The following is a 15,258-nucleotide window of genomic DNA, read 5'->3' on the forward strand; positions in this document are numbered from 1 at the left end:
CCCGCTCCGCCGCGGCTGCCGGCGGGAGCAGTTCCGGGTGCGGTGCGCGCCAGGGGCGGGCGGGGGGCGGCGTCCTGGCCATGGCCGGCCTGTCGGACCTGGAGCTGCGGCGTGAGCTGCAGGCCCTGGGCTTCCAGCCAGGACCCATCACCGACACCACTCGGGACGTCTACCGCAACAAGCTGCGCCGCCTGCGTGGCGAGGCCCTGCTGCGCGACGGGGAGCGGGTGCGGGACGAGGCCCGACCGCGGATCCAGGAGCGGCTGCGGGACGAGGCCCGGCTACGCGAGGAGGCGCCGCTGCGCGCCCGGCCCGCCGCGGCCCCCGTGCGGGCGGAGCCCTGGCTCTCCCCGCCGGTCTCGGGCCCAGCCTACAAGACCTCCGGGCCCTATGGCGACTTCGGGGCCTCCGCCGCTTCCTGGGCCGGAAGCCGCGGCCTCGCTCATCCCGCTCGCCCTGCGCCGCTCCGGCGTCGCGCCTCCGTCCGAGGCAGTTCCGAAGAGGATGAGGACGCCCGGACGCCCGACAAGGCCTCCCTGGGCCCGGCCCGCCGCTGGTGGGGCGCGTCCCCGGCCTCGGCGCGGCCGCCCTCCGCCCTTCTCAACCCGGACCCGCGTCCCGGCCTGCGGGCCACGCGAGCGAGCTCGGCGGGCACGGCGCGGGCCCGACCCGAGGTGGGGCGGCGGCTGGAGCGCTGTCTGTCTCGGCTCCTGCTCTGGGCCAGCCTGGGGCTGCTGTTCGTCTTCCTGGGCATCCTCTGGGTGAAGATGGGCAAGCCCTCGGCGCCGCAGGAGGCGGAGGACAACAGTACGTCCCGGGCCGGCGCAGGGGAGGGCCCGGGGGGCGCGGGTGACCGCCCAGCGCAGGCTGCACAGCCCCGCGCCTCTTAGCGGCTCCCAACTGTCTCCCCATTTCCAGGTCCTCGCTTTCCGTCTTCTCAGCATCTGCAATACTTTCTGCCTTCGCTGTCTCCTTTCCTGCCCTGACCCTCCATTCTGATGTTTCCCTTTTCACCACGTGCTGGGAGCAAGTTCTACTCCAACCTCTTATTTTCTTTTTAGAGACAAAGCCACCCCCCTTTTAGAGATAGGCCATCCCCACCTGGCTTTGCTGCTTCCCTTTTGATCACTCACAATTCAGTATCCTTTTGAAGAACCCTTCCCCCCAAATATCACTGCCCCACAGGTAGGATTTGGCTGTGGTCCCATCTTTCTAAACAAAAAACACCATTCACTCTACTTCAGAACAAGGGGCGTTCGTTCTCAAAAGGACACCAAGCCCTACCTGTGGATCAGGTGTAGGAGAACCTTTAAGAAAGTTAAAGTGCTCTAAACGGGGGGAGAGGGAGGTTGCCATTGTGGCACTCTGCGGAGTGAGCTAGGAGAGGGCCTGTGATTCAAGACGCTGTCATTGCCCTTCTGTCCACACTTAATTACACAACTAGACACACCAGTGAGAAGTGTGTAGCATGCAGTAAGAACATATCCTGCATAGCTGAGGATCGGTGTTATCCCCAAAGGAAAGTTGCCTGTCTGTTAACTGTAGGCTCTAACAAGAGATCATAGAGATCATTTCATTATAAATTCAAAACTGACACCTTAATTTGCAAACTTTTAATATTCTTCCCAAAGTCTGAGTGTAATTAATACCGTTCCCAACCTGGAGTCCAGGTTACGTCCTTTCATTCTAGCCTGGACAGCTGAAGTCCAAGAAAAAGCTGAATTATGCCTCTACTGTTGGGGCAAATAGATGTTTGAGTGGGCCTGGGATCACAGACTTAGGTGGATTTTCAAATGATTCTTCACTGAGAGCATAGTCAGTGAACTTTGGAAATCCCTATGAAACTGCTAGAGAAATGAAGCAGACTGATAGCACCAGGCAGAGGATATCACAGTATCGAGTTGGTACTCACTGCTGAGATACTTTTAAGATGAGAGTCCTGGGATTCTGTATAGGGCTTTACCTGGGATTCCCTTCTCGTGATGGTATTAATCCCTGCTTAACATTGTTTATAGTTCAGAAAGCTTCTGGATATTGTTTGGGCCTAACTCCCAGTGTTAAGCAGGGAAGGCCCATGCAACCCCCATCTTAAGGATGAGGAAGTAGATTCTAAGTGATTAATTGCCTAAGAACTAGTGGCTGCTCATTTTTAGCTGAAAAAGGACCCAACTATCTAACTTCCTAGTCCAGGAGGGGGAAATTCTCAACATCTTGTATGTGCCCTTTAAAAGTGCCACATTTAGATGCCATCTTTCCAGTGCCCTCCCTCGTAGCAGCAATATTTTGCTTCCCCTAGAGCTTGAGAGAAGTCTTTTCTTTTCCTCAACCCACACTGTTTTTAACTGTTTCTTTTCTTGGTCTCAGTGAAGTTATTACCAGTGGACTGTGAGAGAAAAACGGATGAGGTGAGTCTGAGTTTTGCTTTTACTGTTCCTCCTGAGGATGTTAACCTCCATTAGGAGGTAAACTTCCCCAGAAGAAGATCCTAATAGGATCATTTTGGGGGAGCACTTTCTGTAATGTACCAGAATCCCATCGGGTTCTGTGATGTTTGTGTCACACTCAATTGTGGCTGTGAAGCAGTACTTGAAATATAGACTGAGCTACCAGATCCACCCCTGGGCTTGTTGTGGAAGCACTCCCATCAATTGCAACATCAGGGACTTTGATCTTCTGCCTAAGTTGATCCTGGGAGATAGATGCAGTAGGTTGCTGAAGGACCTCTCAAGCACTCTGGTGCAGGGAGGAAAGGCTGGCAGTTTCTAAGCCTCAGCTCTCAATTTCACAGCCTCCTCTCTGGTGGACATCTGAAGCTCTAAAAATGTGCTTCTGATTTGACACCTTGGAGGGGTGAGCTTGAAATGAGTGGCCAGTGGAATTAGCCCTCTTATCTTAGACTATGTTTCCATTTGTTTTATGAAGCCCTAATGCTCCCTAGCAATAACATTTGGGAAAGGGAGCAATCCCCTGCATTTATGAATCATGCAAGCAGCTGATTCTGGCAGTAGTCTGGAAAAGATACAAAGCAGTAAATTTTCAGGTCATAAATCTTACCCGGAAAAGTTGTGTGCTGCCAGAGGGCATGACTTAGTAGTCTAATTATTAAGTGTGCAGTGCTGGGCCTACACAGCCCCAGGGCCAAGAAAGAAATGACGTGTGGTCATCAGGACGCCCCTGCACTGACGCTTGCCCATGTTAATGAAGGGCATCCTGCTGCAGAGAACCAGGTTTCATTTGTCCTTGGTTTCTGATGCGTCATATTTTGGGGGTGTTTTATGACACTCATTTATCGAACTCATCCACCAAAGGTCTTTGCTTTCCAATTGTTTTGCCCAAACAGATTAGTAATAAGTTTAATTTGCCATCTATCACAAAAGCAGTGGTTGATGATAAAAGGAAGCAGCCTAGAAACATAGGTGGCCAAAGGGAAAGCTTGACTTCTAAAGACTGAAAGGAAAACCAGGAAAAAGTAACTTTTCTGGAAAACTCATCTTGTCTCCTGATGGTAGTTTTGTTTGCCTTTTGCATTAGAAAAGTGTTTGCTGGCTTAGATTTGTACGCCCTAAATCTGACACCTCTCTAAATGTGTCAGACCCCAACTAAATGGCACATTTGCTCCCTGGCCCTCTTTGGAGCTGGACAGACATGCTGTACTTGAATGAGCCCAGACAAGCCCCTTTAGGTCCCTGCCAGACATGCTCGGTGAGCAGATGGCTTCTGGCCTCTGTTAGACAGTTCAGACTCCAAATACTCCCTGTTTGTAAGCCAGCCTGCCTTTGAGCACACAGCTGAGCCTGGGCAATAGCCACACTGTCTTATTGGGCTAACTTCATGGAGCGTAGGCCCCAGATCAGGCCGGGCGACATGGTTCTTGGGTTTAGCGGGGCCCTGGCTGAAAGTGTCCTTGGGGTAGCCTCTCACCCAGAACCAAGATGGGCATTTGAGCATTCGCTAAGTGTTCTTTCCTTCTCCATGACTGTTAGGCTTTTTCTTTCTCACCTTGTGCTTCTGAGAGTGTGGGGACAGGCTGGGATGGGTTGTCTTAATCAGGCCATCTGGTCATCTGGTGCCTCAGTCCTGTGTCCTTGAGGTGGTGTCAGCCCGTGCAGAGTGGTTCGTATGGAAATTCACCAGATCCTCACCACTGTCCTTCCTCAGATGAGGCCTGGCTCCCCTTCTCCACCCAGGGTCCCCATAAAGGGGTAGGAGTGGGCCTGACAAGCCCGCAGTCCCTAACATTCTGCCCTGACCAATGAGCTCTGCAAGGCCCCGCTGCCATGGCTCTTTCCTCCGAGGAAGCTGGGGGTCTGCACTCATTGGCCCCTCACACTGGTCTCTACTCAAATGGTACTGTGTAGGCCCAGAGCCCCCAGATGGGTCTCCTTAGTCACTGTGTCTACCTGTGACTGCCTGCACCGTCACGGTGTCCTTCTCAGTCATTTAGCCTGATATTTATCACCTATCTCCCTGGGCCCAAGCTCTGCAGAACTTGCTTTTTTTAAAATTAGATGTTCCTGGCTGTCACAATGGAGAGGAAAAGCTGACTGCTTGTCCTGTGCCTTTTCAGTTCTGCCAGGCCAAGCAGAAGGCAGCCTTGCTGGAGCTGCTGCATGAACTCTACAACTTCCTGGCCATCCAAGCTGGTGAGTAGCACCAAGCCACTGATTAGTTGTGCTGTGACCACCATGACTGTCCCCAGAAGACAGATTCAGAAACCAAGCCTCACTCCCACCTCCACCCTCATCCTTTTTGAGCTTTCTCTTGGGACATTACATGTCTCGCCTTACTTCTCTTTAAGGGCCACAGGGGCCTGAGGAGCGCAAGATATGCTCCAATCTGTGGGATGCCAGCAGTTTGTGTGGGTGTCAGAAAAGGTCCAGGCGGTGAGTCTTCTCAGAGCTTGTGTTCTCCTGTGGACAACAGAAGTGAATGTCCATGCTTGGGCCTAACTTACTGGTCTTGACCCAGGCAGATCAGTTCAGCCTGAGAAATGTTCAAAGGTACATGTCATGGGAGACATCTGAGGATGAGCTGAGGACTATGGAGTCTCATTGGGCAGCCAAGGTTGAGTGATTTGAACTAGGTCCTCCTCAGGGTCCTTATCCCTAAGGTCAGTCTTACAGGCCTCACTCTGCCAGCTTCTCCTTCCTGATACGAGGAGCCTGGAGATGGTTGGGGAGCAAAGGCCTTGGACTCCTGCCCATGTTCACAGTCATCCTAGTGTTCCTCTCTGGTGTTCTCCCCTCGAGATGTCAGGTACAGGTGACATCTCTAGCCTCAAGTCCCACTCAGGTTGACTAAGCATCTGAAGCTTTGTGTCTTGGCTGTGTCCAAGCATCATCACATTCTACTGGAAATGTAGCTTCATTCAGATCTAATCCTAGCCTTTGGAGTTGGTAAAGTCCCAGGGGATCTGTGTGTACCCTGAGGTCAGAAAGCTCAGCTTTATGAGGGAGCAGCAGTAGCAGTTTCTCATCTTACCCTCCATATGTGGTCCTGGCCTGTGCTACTGAGGGCCCTGGTACCTGCTGCCCTCAGGTCAGAGGCAGCTGGGAGGACATAGCTTTCATTGAGATAGATGGAAGGGAAATGTGGCCCTGCCTCCTCCTCCTGTTGGACATCAGCTGTGGCCTGGGCTCTATGCTAGCCACGTAGGGTCTGAGGTGACTTACCCAGAGTTCTTTTATGATGCAATGAAGAGAAAGACACCTACTGCGCTGGCCACTGGATGATAAAAGATTTGATTGGACAAGAACTAAGAGGCCACACATTGGAAGGAGACATGCTGCCTTTTATCTGGAGCATTCAGGAACGTATCACAGGGAAGAGAACCTCTGTGCCAGCTGGGTGGGACTGCTTGTGTGGATGTGGAGAGGGAAAGGCTAAAGAGGCAGGCAAATACTAAAAGGGGACAGGGATGGGGAACCTAGCTAACTACAGGGGAAGAGAAAAAAGGAATGAAGTTGGCCAATACTGGTTGGGTCCCAATGTGGATAGTCATGGGTACCAGGCCCTTGGAGCTTGATCTGATAGGCACGAAGAACCAGGGCATCTTAGAGCAGATGCCAGAAAGACAAATGCAGCAGTAGCTTGAATGGCACAGTGTCATTTAAGCAGACTCATTTTAAAGCTTTATTGACAAAACACGTGAACTGGAAGAGGACAGGGGCCATCAAGGTAATCAGGGGCAAGGATAAGCACCGGTGGGTGCAGAATGATGGGAGAAACCACCTTAACCTGGGGAAAAGCGTGAAGAGACCCACACAGTGTCACACCAACTTTGAAGTGGAGGATGTGGCTGTGTTGGGGGACAGGCCTGAGTTCATTCTCAGGGAAGAACTGAATAATACCTTCCACTACTTTCTCCTCCAACCCACACATGCTCAGATTGGCCGGTCCCCCTATTCAGGTAGAACAGGTGAAGGATAGGGAGGCCGTATGTAAGTGTCAGGGATCTTGTATGTGCCTCACCCTGTGCTGTCCCTGCTCTCAAGGAATCTAGTTGACCCACAGGATGCAGCGCATGGCAGTAAACCATAGCCATGCAAAGGAGGGCCAAGGGCTATGGCAAGCTACCAACTCTGCCCCAAGTTAGCTAAGCGAGGGGTCTCCATGAGCTGAGGGCTTGTGCTGGGCCTGGAAGCCTGGGCAGGGGAGGCTCCATGCTAGGTGGAAACTGGTCTCTTAGGGTGCTCAGCACTACTCTGGGCCTACTAGCCTAGGTCTTACCACCCAGCACAGCTGCCTTCTTCCTGTGTTTGTTCTGGACATCTCTCCCCCAGGGCCCCTGGAGACAATGGGCCAGGCATTTCAGGTTGCCAGCCTGTGTCATGATCAGAGTCCCTGTGGTGCCCCTGGCCTCCCTGCTGTATCTTTTCCCAGGCTGTGTTTATTTATAGTGCTGTTCCCGTCCCTTCCTGAGCTGTCTGTCTGATCCTTTTAGGGATCAATTGCAAACAGACCTTGGTATTGGGCAGCTTTTTAGTCATTTAATGCAAATCGCCGCACTGCTTTGCAGGTCAGGTTTTAATGATCTGGAATCGATCCAAGCTAAGTGGCTTTTGATCTTGCTGTGGAGTGAAGATGCCCCACAGAAGCTGGGGAGCACTGGGCCACATGCTCCTGATTAGAGCTGATGGCTTGATTCTTGCTGCATTTTTAGTCCATTTCCGAGTATTTTCTTTTTAACCTCTTCTCGGTATTTGAATGTGTCTTTTTCTCTTCCAGGCAATTTTGAGTGTGGCAATCCAGAGAAGCTAAAAAGCAAATGCATTCCTGTTCTGGAAGCCCAGGAATACCTCGAAGTAAGTAGGCTGTGGCTTCTGCATTCCTGAGAGGGTGGTTGCCTTCCTATTGATCCTTTCAGCCTTGTGGGTTTTTTCTTTTTGTTTTCTATTTGTTTTGTGACTGCCTGCCTGCCTACTTACCTGCCTGTCTTTCCTTTCTTCCCTTCCTTCTTTCCTTTTACACTCAATGGAGCCATAGGGAAAGAGGAGGTCAAACTATCCCTATTAGCAGATGGCATGATCTTATATCTAAAGGACCCAGGCTTCTAGAGCTGATCAATAAACTAAGTGGAGCCTTAGTACTTAGCACAGAGGGGACTGTGCCCCAGAGCCGGGAGCAGATGGCACTGTCCTGACCCCCACAGCCCCTTCCTTCAGCCAAGCGGTCACTGCAGGTGGCCCTTGCTGAGAGACCCACTTCCCCCGCGTCCTTTGTTCACTGTTCACCCTTCCCAGCAGCTTTTTTTTTTTTTGGTCCTGAGGCTTGAGCACTGTCTCTAAGCTTTTCTGCTCAAGGCTAGTGTTCTACCACTTTGAATCACAGCTCTACTTCCAGTTTTCTGGTGGTTAATCAGAGATTAGAATCCTAAGGACTTTCCTTTCTTGGCTGGCTTTGAATGCTGATCCTCAGATCTCTGCCTCCTGAGTAGCTAGGATTACAGATGTAAGCCATCAGGTTCTAGCCCCAGCAGCTTTTAAGGAGACACATTTAATCTGTTTATCCCCCCCCCCACTCCCCCTACCCTCCCACCCCCCCACCCCTGCTCCCTGCCACTGCCCATGTAACTCCCTTCAGATTCTTGGGTTCTGTTAGATTTTCTGCACGGCCTCTAGGTGGTAGAAATATGGCACTCTGAAGCTGGCAGGAACCTCGGGGATCATGTAGTTCAATTTTCTTTGTATAGATAAGAAAAACAAGACTTACAGAGGGTCAGGGGCATTGGAGGCCACACAGCTGGAACTGGCTGTCAGCCTCCACCCCATCCTGATGCTCTTTTGCATTTTACGTGAAGATGGACTGCAGCTCTCTGGCCTCGGGCTTCAGACTTGGAGATGATGCTATTCAGGCCACCTCAGACCTGCACTGTTTTCCTGGGGATGCTTCCGCATCACCTCCTCTAGCCGAGCCTCTTCCTGCCTCTCCTCACCCAAATTGTCTTCTTGCCAGTTTGCTGTGCATCTAGTGGAATGAGGCCTTAGGGCCTGTAGAATCTGTGGAGAGGGAGGGCTTCCTTAATCCAGCATGGAATGATCTCTGGCTATATGGTCAGAGGCAAAACTAATCTCCTGTCCTATCCCTAGAATGTGACCAGCAGCTCTTCCGCCAAGTTTGAAGCTGCCCTGACCTGGATCCTGAGCAGCAACAAGGATGTGGGCATCTGGTGAGTGTGGGCGGGCATCATGGGTGGCATGGTAGCAGCAGCCTCACGCCTGCACCGATGTCCTCTCCCATCAGTTGCCTCCTGTGCTCAGCAGAGGGTCTCAGGTGTGAGTTTCAAGCCTCACCGAGCCAGTTTGTGAGCTAGGTTGGGAGCCAGGCTGAAGAGTAGGGAGCAATGGGATGCTATAGCCTAGTATCCCAGCTAATCCTGCCTCAGGTAACTGGCTGCAGTTTGCTGGAGGAGGAACTTCTCTGTACTTCCTCTCCTGGGGTTCAAGTTTTCATTTGCAGATGAAATGATTCTGCATGTTGGTTTTACCCAGTATGGAAATTGCTTGGGAAATACTGGTTTTGTTCTGACCAAGCAGCTTTTGCCCTACTTTTTTTTTTAAATCTTTGGCCACCAGAGCTGTTGGTAGAGATAACAGCCCTTTCAGGAGAGTGAAAGGCCTTGTTCAGCTGCTCCGTGGGGGAGGGGCATCCCAGCCCACAGCCAGGCAGCCCTGGGGTCTCTGCCCTAGCAGAGCTGCAGCCCCTTGCCTCTGCCCAGCTCCACTGCTGATAGAACACATGCTCTCGGGTTTTGTTTATTCCTCTCTAATCCACCCAAATTACTAATTCCATCAGCAGTGCATCCAGTGGAACCCCTCAGACAGCTCAGTCTAAAGCGTGGTAACTGGATGCAAGGCACGGTTAAGATTCAGAGGCTTAAAATACAGCTGCCCTGAGTGCTGAGCTCATTTCCCTGTGTTGGAAGAGGAGAGGGGAATAGGGACTGTCTGGTCCGCAATGCGCCAGGGCTAACCCAGAACCACAACACTCACCTCGTGCTGCAGAAGGCAGCCAGAAGGTGGCTGGGCCAGAGGGCCAGTGCTGAAAGTGGATCTTGAGAAATCAGGCCACCAGATCACAGCCATTCCAGAGCACAGTATCGTGTCCCTGAATCACGGGGCTGGAAGAGGCCTCCAGCGTGAATGTTACCCAGCTTTTGGTGCCTTTTGACACCATGGCATAGGTGTCGTGGCAGGGACCTGGCCTCCAATGGCCTGGTGGTTCCCGTTCAGTATGAACCTCTCTGGAGCCCCATGATCTTTACACTTGCACAGCTCACGTGCCAGCTCATCACGGAAGAAAAGCACAACCTCCCAGAGCCTGTCTTTCAGTTCTTGCCTTGCCATTGCGAAGCGAGAGATTCAGTAAACATTTCCATTGCGCTATGCTGGGAGGTGGGAATCCAATTTACAGTTTAATCTTCTGCACGCTGAGAGAGGCTGTCAAAGACCCGACAGAGGGGGACGTCACTTTAACGGTAGGGGTTCAAGATTGCTGCCGTCTTTAAAGCTTTCTTCTTTCTAAGTAGCCAATGTGGGAAATTTCTGGAAAGAGCACAACCAGGATACCAAGCCTATTCTGTAATCTGGTGGAGGTCTCTGGTCCCTCCTTCCTTTGCCTTTTTCCCCTCCTGGTTGGTGTGGGGCTTATACCCCAAATCCTGTGGCACAGGCGTCCTGTGAGACACATTGGGAGCCCTATGACCTATTTCAGGTTGAAAGGAGAAGACCCATCTGAGTTGGTGACAACTGTGGACAAGGTGGTCTGCCTGGAGTCGGCCCGGCCCCGGATGGGCGTCGGCTGCCGCCTGAGCCGAGCCCTGCTCACTGCCGTCACCCACGTGCTCATCTTCTTCTGGTGTAAGTCCTGGCCACCGCCCTGTGCCCCCTCATCCAGAGCCCAGCTCAGTGCCCACCTGGGTATGAGGGATGGCTTCTTCCCAGCCAGAGGGTTCATTTCTGTCTGTTGAACCTGAGGTCTGTCTAATAAAACAGAGCAGATGAGCAAGTCAGCCTCTGCCCCAGGCTGTCTTTACCTTTGGAGATTAGTGGCGGGAGCATCAGGATAACTAGAAATGTCCTTGATGTGGGGCAGGGGAGACTGTCTACTTCTCTGAGAGGGAGTGGTTCGGGCAAGCGCCAGGCCATGCTGCTTCTGATGGGTCTTCCAGAATCCCAGCATATAGACCAGCTCCAGGCAGGTGCGCAGCAGGACCATGGCCTAATTTTCCTCAGTGAAACATCTCCTGGAGAGCTCCAGATACCTTCCAAAAGCAGAGAGGACATGGGGTGCTGGGCCGAGCAGGACAGCAGGGCTTATCTCCCAGCATCGAAGCTGCCTTTGAACAGAGACCTCAGGGCCTCAGAGACAAAGGGCCAGGGCAGAGCCCTGGACCTCAGAGATAGCCGGTGCTACACACCACAGGCCTCTGCACACACCGTGCTCTCCCACACCACCAGGCAGGGAATCATTATCGGCAGTCGTTTCAGAACACAAAAGGCCCAGTGTGTATACATATATGAAACGCTGTTTCATGTTCACAAGGGAGTGGATGAAAGAGCTGGATGAGGATGGGAGGGGCCAGGACCCAGATGGCTGAGGATGCCTCTGGTGACAGCAGCGAGAGGAAGGAGATTGCTTTATAGCCTAGCCTCTCCCTGTCACGTCCTTCCCTGCATCTGACCCCACACCTGACACGGAGCAGGTGCTCAGGCACGCGCCCTTCCCACAGCACCCCCTGCAGGGCACTGAGCCTCTGAGTGGCCAGGAGTTAATGGTGTTCCGTTCCCTCGAAGGCTTGGCCTTTCTGTGGGGACTCCTAATCCTCCTGAAGTACCGATGGCGGAAGCTGGAAGAGGAGGAGCAGGCCATGTATGAGATGGTGAAGAAGATTATAGGTGCGTGGGCCCCTGGGGAAGGGACTGCCCACGTCACCAGGCCTCGCACTAAGCACTGTGCTCTCTTCTGCAGACGTGGTCCAGGACCACTATGTGGACTGGGAGCAGGATATGGAGCGCTACCCCTATGTGGGCATCCTGCACGTGCGTGATACCCTCATCCCTCCTCAGAGCCGGTGAGTGCTCCCCGGGGTGCTGTAGTCGCGTGAGGCTGTCAGGGCCTGGTTCCACTAATCCCCACAGAAGGAAGCCAGAGGCTGGACCCATGAAGCTCAGTGCCTCCCAGAGTCCTGACAAGCTGTGTCCTCGCCACCTGCCACTCCTGGAGTGGGCTTAGCTCTTTAGCAGAATGAGATGTGCCGCAGCATCAGGGCTCCCACGGACACCCTCAGTATTGATGGGCTGTGGGTCTCTCAGGTCTTCCGCTACAAAGGGTCTCATTGATCCTACAAATAGGAGTTCAGAGCGAGGGGTTGGGGGTTCTGGACAGAGAGTAGCCAGCTCTGTGGGCCCACTTTCTGTGATACACGTCCCCTGTGGATGTTGCCAGCAGGCTGGTTCCACGTGGTTACAGGACAGGAGCTGCCAGAGTAACGTGCCTCGGCACTGTGGCTTTCCTGCACACTAGAGAAACCTCAGTGGTCTCAGTGGCCCCCTTGGGGTGCCACAGGCCAGTCAGTTTCTTGTCTTTATGAGTCAGTCACTGGCAAGGAAGGCCCAGAGTGAGAAATACCTGTTACCTGGTTCCTGCACATGCATGGACATACATGTGCACATACGTGCAGTTGAAGGCAGTCTTACATAAGACCAGCGTGCATAGGACGTTGCTTTTCTGACGTGCATGAGTCCCTGGGTTTCATTCCCTGCACCACCAAAAATAAATATATATAAAAGTTTCCTAACATGGGATGCTTCACACCTGCCATGCTTCCCCGTAGGAAGCTTGGTGAGAGCCACTGTCAGCCAGTGCTGCCCTGAGAAATGCTTGCTGTTGGTCCCCAGGCAGTCACATGGTCTCCAGCTCTCAGGGGAGCCACTCGATGTACCTGAGCTCCTACCTGATTCCTGCCCCTGCTGGGAGTCACTGCGGGACCACCGACAGTTCTCTCCCCCCTCTTGAGCTATGTTGTTCTTATTATAAAGCAGCCATTCCTCTGTCTTGAAGAGGACCACAGTGAAGTGGGGCTGCCCTATGCCTTTGATTCCACAAATTGCCTACTGTGCACCATAGGCTGACTTGGGGACACAGCAGCCAGTGGAGGAAGCAAAATCTCTGTCCTCCTGGTGCATTTGCTCTAGAGGGAGTCAGATAAGAAGCATAAGGAAAGGGGGGTATTGGGCAATGATAAGTCCTAATTGACAGGAGACAGGTGCTGAAGAGGTGGCTGCCCTGGCTCAGTCCATGTCTAGCACAAGTATACTATGAGTGCTGATCCCACATGTGTTCCCCTGAATAAGAACAGGATGGCATGGTTACCTGTGTAGCCAGAACCAGCCCGGGCCCTGTGGTTGAGCGTAGATGTCAAGAGCTGCTGGCCAGGCACATGGCTGCCCACATCTGAGCCTATCCCGTACCCCTGTTGGCTCTCAGCACCCCCATCCATCTCCCAGACCAGGCCACCCAGGCCAAGTTCTCAGCACAGAAGGATCGCCAGCTGGGTGGTAGGCTCTGGCCAGTGAGGGAAGGCCTGTCTTGGAAAGTTGAGGGAGATGGGAAGCTGGTCGGTGAGACAAAGGGGGAGCCAACGAAGCAGCTGGCAGCCTGTTCGTCACCTGTGAATGGGCCGTGAGGTGTCGTGTAGCCTGCTCTGTGATGGTGGCCTCCTCCTGGACCCTTAGGAGGGGTGGGCATCCTCCCAGCTCAGTCTCTAGGGCAGTGTGGCCTTGTCTAGGCCAGCCAGCTGCATAGCCTCCAATGATAAGGCCTGACAGGAAGAAAGCCCCTGTACCCCCAACCTGTCCCCTGACTGTCCTCTCCAGGTGACCCTGCTGCTTCCCGCCACACGCACTCCCACACATGGGCCCTGCATCCGGGCTGCAGGGGAGAAGGGAGAAGGGAAAGGAGCTGTCCTAGGGGAGGCAGGGCCCTCCCTGGAGCTCTGCTTCCCACCCCTCATTACAGGAGGCGCATGAAGCGCGTCTGGGACCGTGCTGTGGAGTTCCTGGCCTCCAACGAATCCCGGATCCAGACAGAGTCCCACCGAGTGGCTGGGGAGGACATGCTGGTATGGAGGTGGACCAAGCCCTCCTCCTTCTCTGACTCAGAGCGGTAGGCCCCACGGGGCCTGTGCCAGCCAGCCTGGCCTGCTGCCAGCCCAGGCGAGAGGCGGGCACGGACCTCTGGTGCTGCGTTGTTCACACTTGCCTTGACTGTTCACCCCTGCCCCATTCTGGAGACCTCTCAGAGGAAATGTGGGCTTCCTGTAGAGACGACAGGGAGAAACTGGGGTGAGACCCAGCCCCTCTTGCCTGTCTTGCTAGCAGAATGGGGGAGAAGGGCTGGTTTTCCAAGAGCAGCAAGTAGAAGGCAGGCAAGCTGGAGCCTGCCTGCCCGCCAGCGGGTTCCTCAGCTTGGAAGGTGGGTTGGGAACAGGGCATAGGGGAGTGCTAGGTCCATGTGCCTTCGCGGGTGTTAGCTCAAGGGTGAGGGGAGAAAGCTGTCCCCTAGGTGGATGGGCTACTTATGTCCTAGAGGGAAGATGCTAGAAATTAGAACGGGTGACCATAGGGCCCTCAGGTTGGAGGCATGGCCTCCCTAGCCGGGATCGCAGTGGAGTCCTGTGCAGGCTGAGAACCGGCCTGTCTTGTAGCCACCAGCTCCTCAGTGGTGCTTCTCACAGAAGTGAATTCAGGCCAGACCTGCAGCCACATGTTGCATCGAGCCTAGAATGCCCGTTCCAGGGCCCTTAGAGCTCCAGCTCCCCACCTGTGTGGAGCACTTGTTTTACTGTGATGGCCTGCCTCCCTTCCTGTCCAGGGCTGTTTAAGGGACACTTAGAGCCTGGTGACTTGTCGGCAGTGGCCACACATTGCCCCCTGCTGGCTGCACAGAACACTGCTGCCTGCTAGTCCGCTCCACCTGCTGGGGAGCCCCCTCCAGAACACCTGGTTGGGGGGGGGCCTTATTAGTGCTGAGAGTCTCCAGCTCCTCTCATCCCACATGGCCTCTGAGGCAGGCTGGAGAGGGGAGTAGCCAGAGGAGATGCACAGCTGCTTCCAGAAGACCCTGGGCACCCCTTTCTGGACTTCCTGGCATTCTTGTTTCTTTAATAAAGCTCCAGACTCCTCATTTGAGCAATACTCTTCATTTCCTCTGATGTCTGGACACTCAGCTGAGCTGGAATCCGCTCTGCCTGTGGTGAGGCCCTGTTCTCATAATCAGACTCCAGCCAGAAGGAAACACATGGCAACAGACTTCAAAATCAGGGCGGAAACTTGAATAAATAACTATTTATTAAAAACAGCTGTTTTTCTCATCTATGATGTGTCTCCCCCTTCCTTCCGCACCCCCCTAAAAACAAACATCACTGAACATTGGCTACAGATGAGCTGCAGAACCTGGCTGGAAGTTCGGGCTGGGCAGGCAAAGGTTTACAGCATGAAGCAGTGTGGACCACCACCCTGCAAGGTTTGCAAGGAGTCTGTGGGTGGCCAGGGGTGAGCCGCTTCCTTCAGCTCCACTTCTGCCTCAACACCCCTGAGGCACCCTAGGTGCTGGCACCTGGGGGGTCAGCTTCCCAGAAGCTGGTGATGTACCTAGGAGCAGGCTTCTCACCTCCAGGCTCAGCACTTGGGAGGCCCCACATGGCTGGTCTGGTTGGTGCCAGGGCCCCTGGTTTGTTGGAGAGGTGGGGGAAGGTGA

General features: G+C 53.7%; 1 protein-coding gene across 1 annotated transcript; it reads left to right on the forward strand.

Moving 5' to 3' along the window:
• Window positions 1-24: 24 nt before the first annotated feature.
• Lemd2 (LEM domain nuclear envelope protein 2) lies at window positions 25-14,859 on the forward strand. The gene is made up of 9 exons (XM_042684190.1): window positions 25-807; window positions 2,365-2,405; window positions 4,568-4,643; window positions 7,228-7,304; window positions 8,589-8,668; window positions 10,213-10,358; window positions 11,295-11,396; window positions 11,470-11,572; window positions 13,519-14,859. The coding sequence occupies exons 1-9, from the start codon at window positions 81-83 to the stop codon at window positions 13,667-13,669; spliced, it is 1,503 nt and encodes a 500-aa protein (XP_042540124.1). The 5' UTR covers window positions 25-80; the 3' UTR covers window positions 13,670-14,859.
• The last annotated feature ends 399 nt before the right edge of the window (window positions 14,860-15,258 follow it).

The sequence above is a fragment of the Dipodomys spectabilis genome, unplaced genomic scaffold (assembly GCF_019054845.1).
Source record: "Dipodomys spectabilis isolate Male_0828 unplaced genomic scaffold, ASM1905484v1 ptg000085l, whole genome shotgun sequence".
Taxonomy (NCBI): Eukaryota; Metazoa; Chordata; class Mammalia; order Rodentia; family Heteromyidae; genus Dipodomys; species Dipodomys spectabilis.

Coding starts and splice junctions, on each gene's coding strand:
- Lemd2 (XM_042684190.1), top strand. CDS start 81: ATGGCCGGCCTGTCGGACCTGGAGCTGCGGCGTGAGCTGCAGGCCCTG. Junction 11,397..11,469: donor GATGGTGAAGAAGATTATAG/GTGCGTGGGCCC, acceptor TCTCTTCTGCAG/ACGTGGTCCAGGACCACTAT. Junction 11,573..13,518: donor CTCATCCCTCCTCAGAGCCG/GTGAGTGCTCCC, acceptor CCCTCATTACAG/GAGGCGCATGAAGCGCGTCT.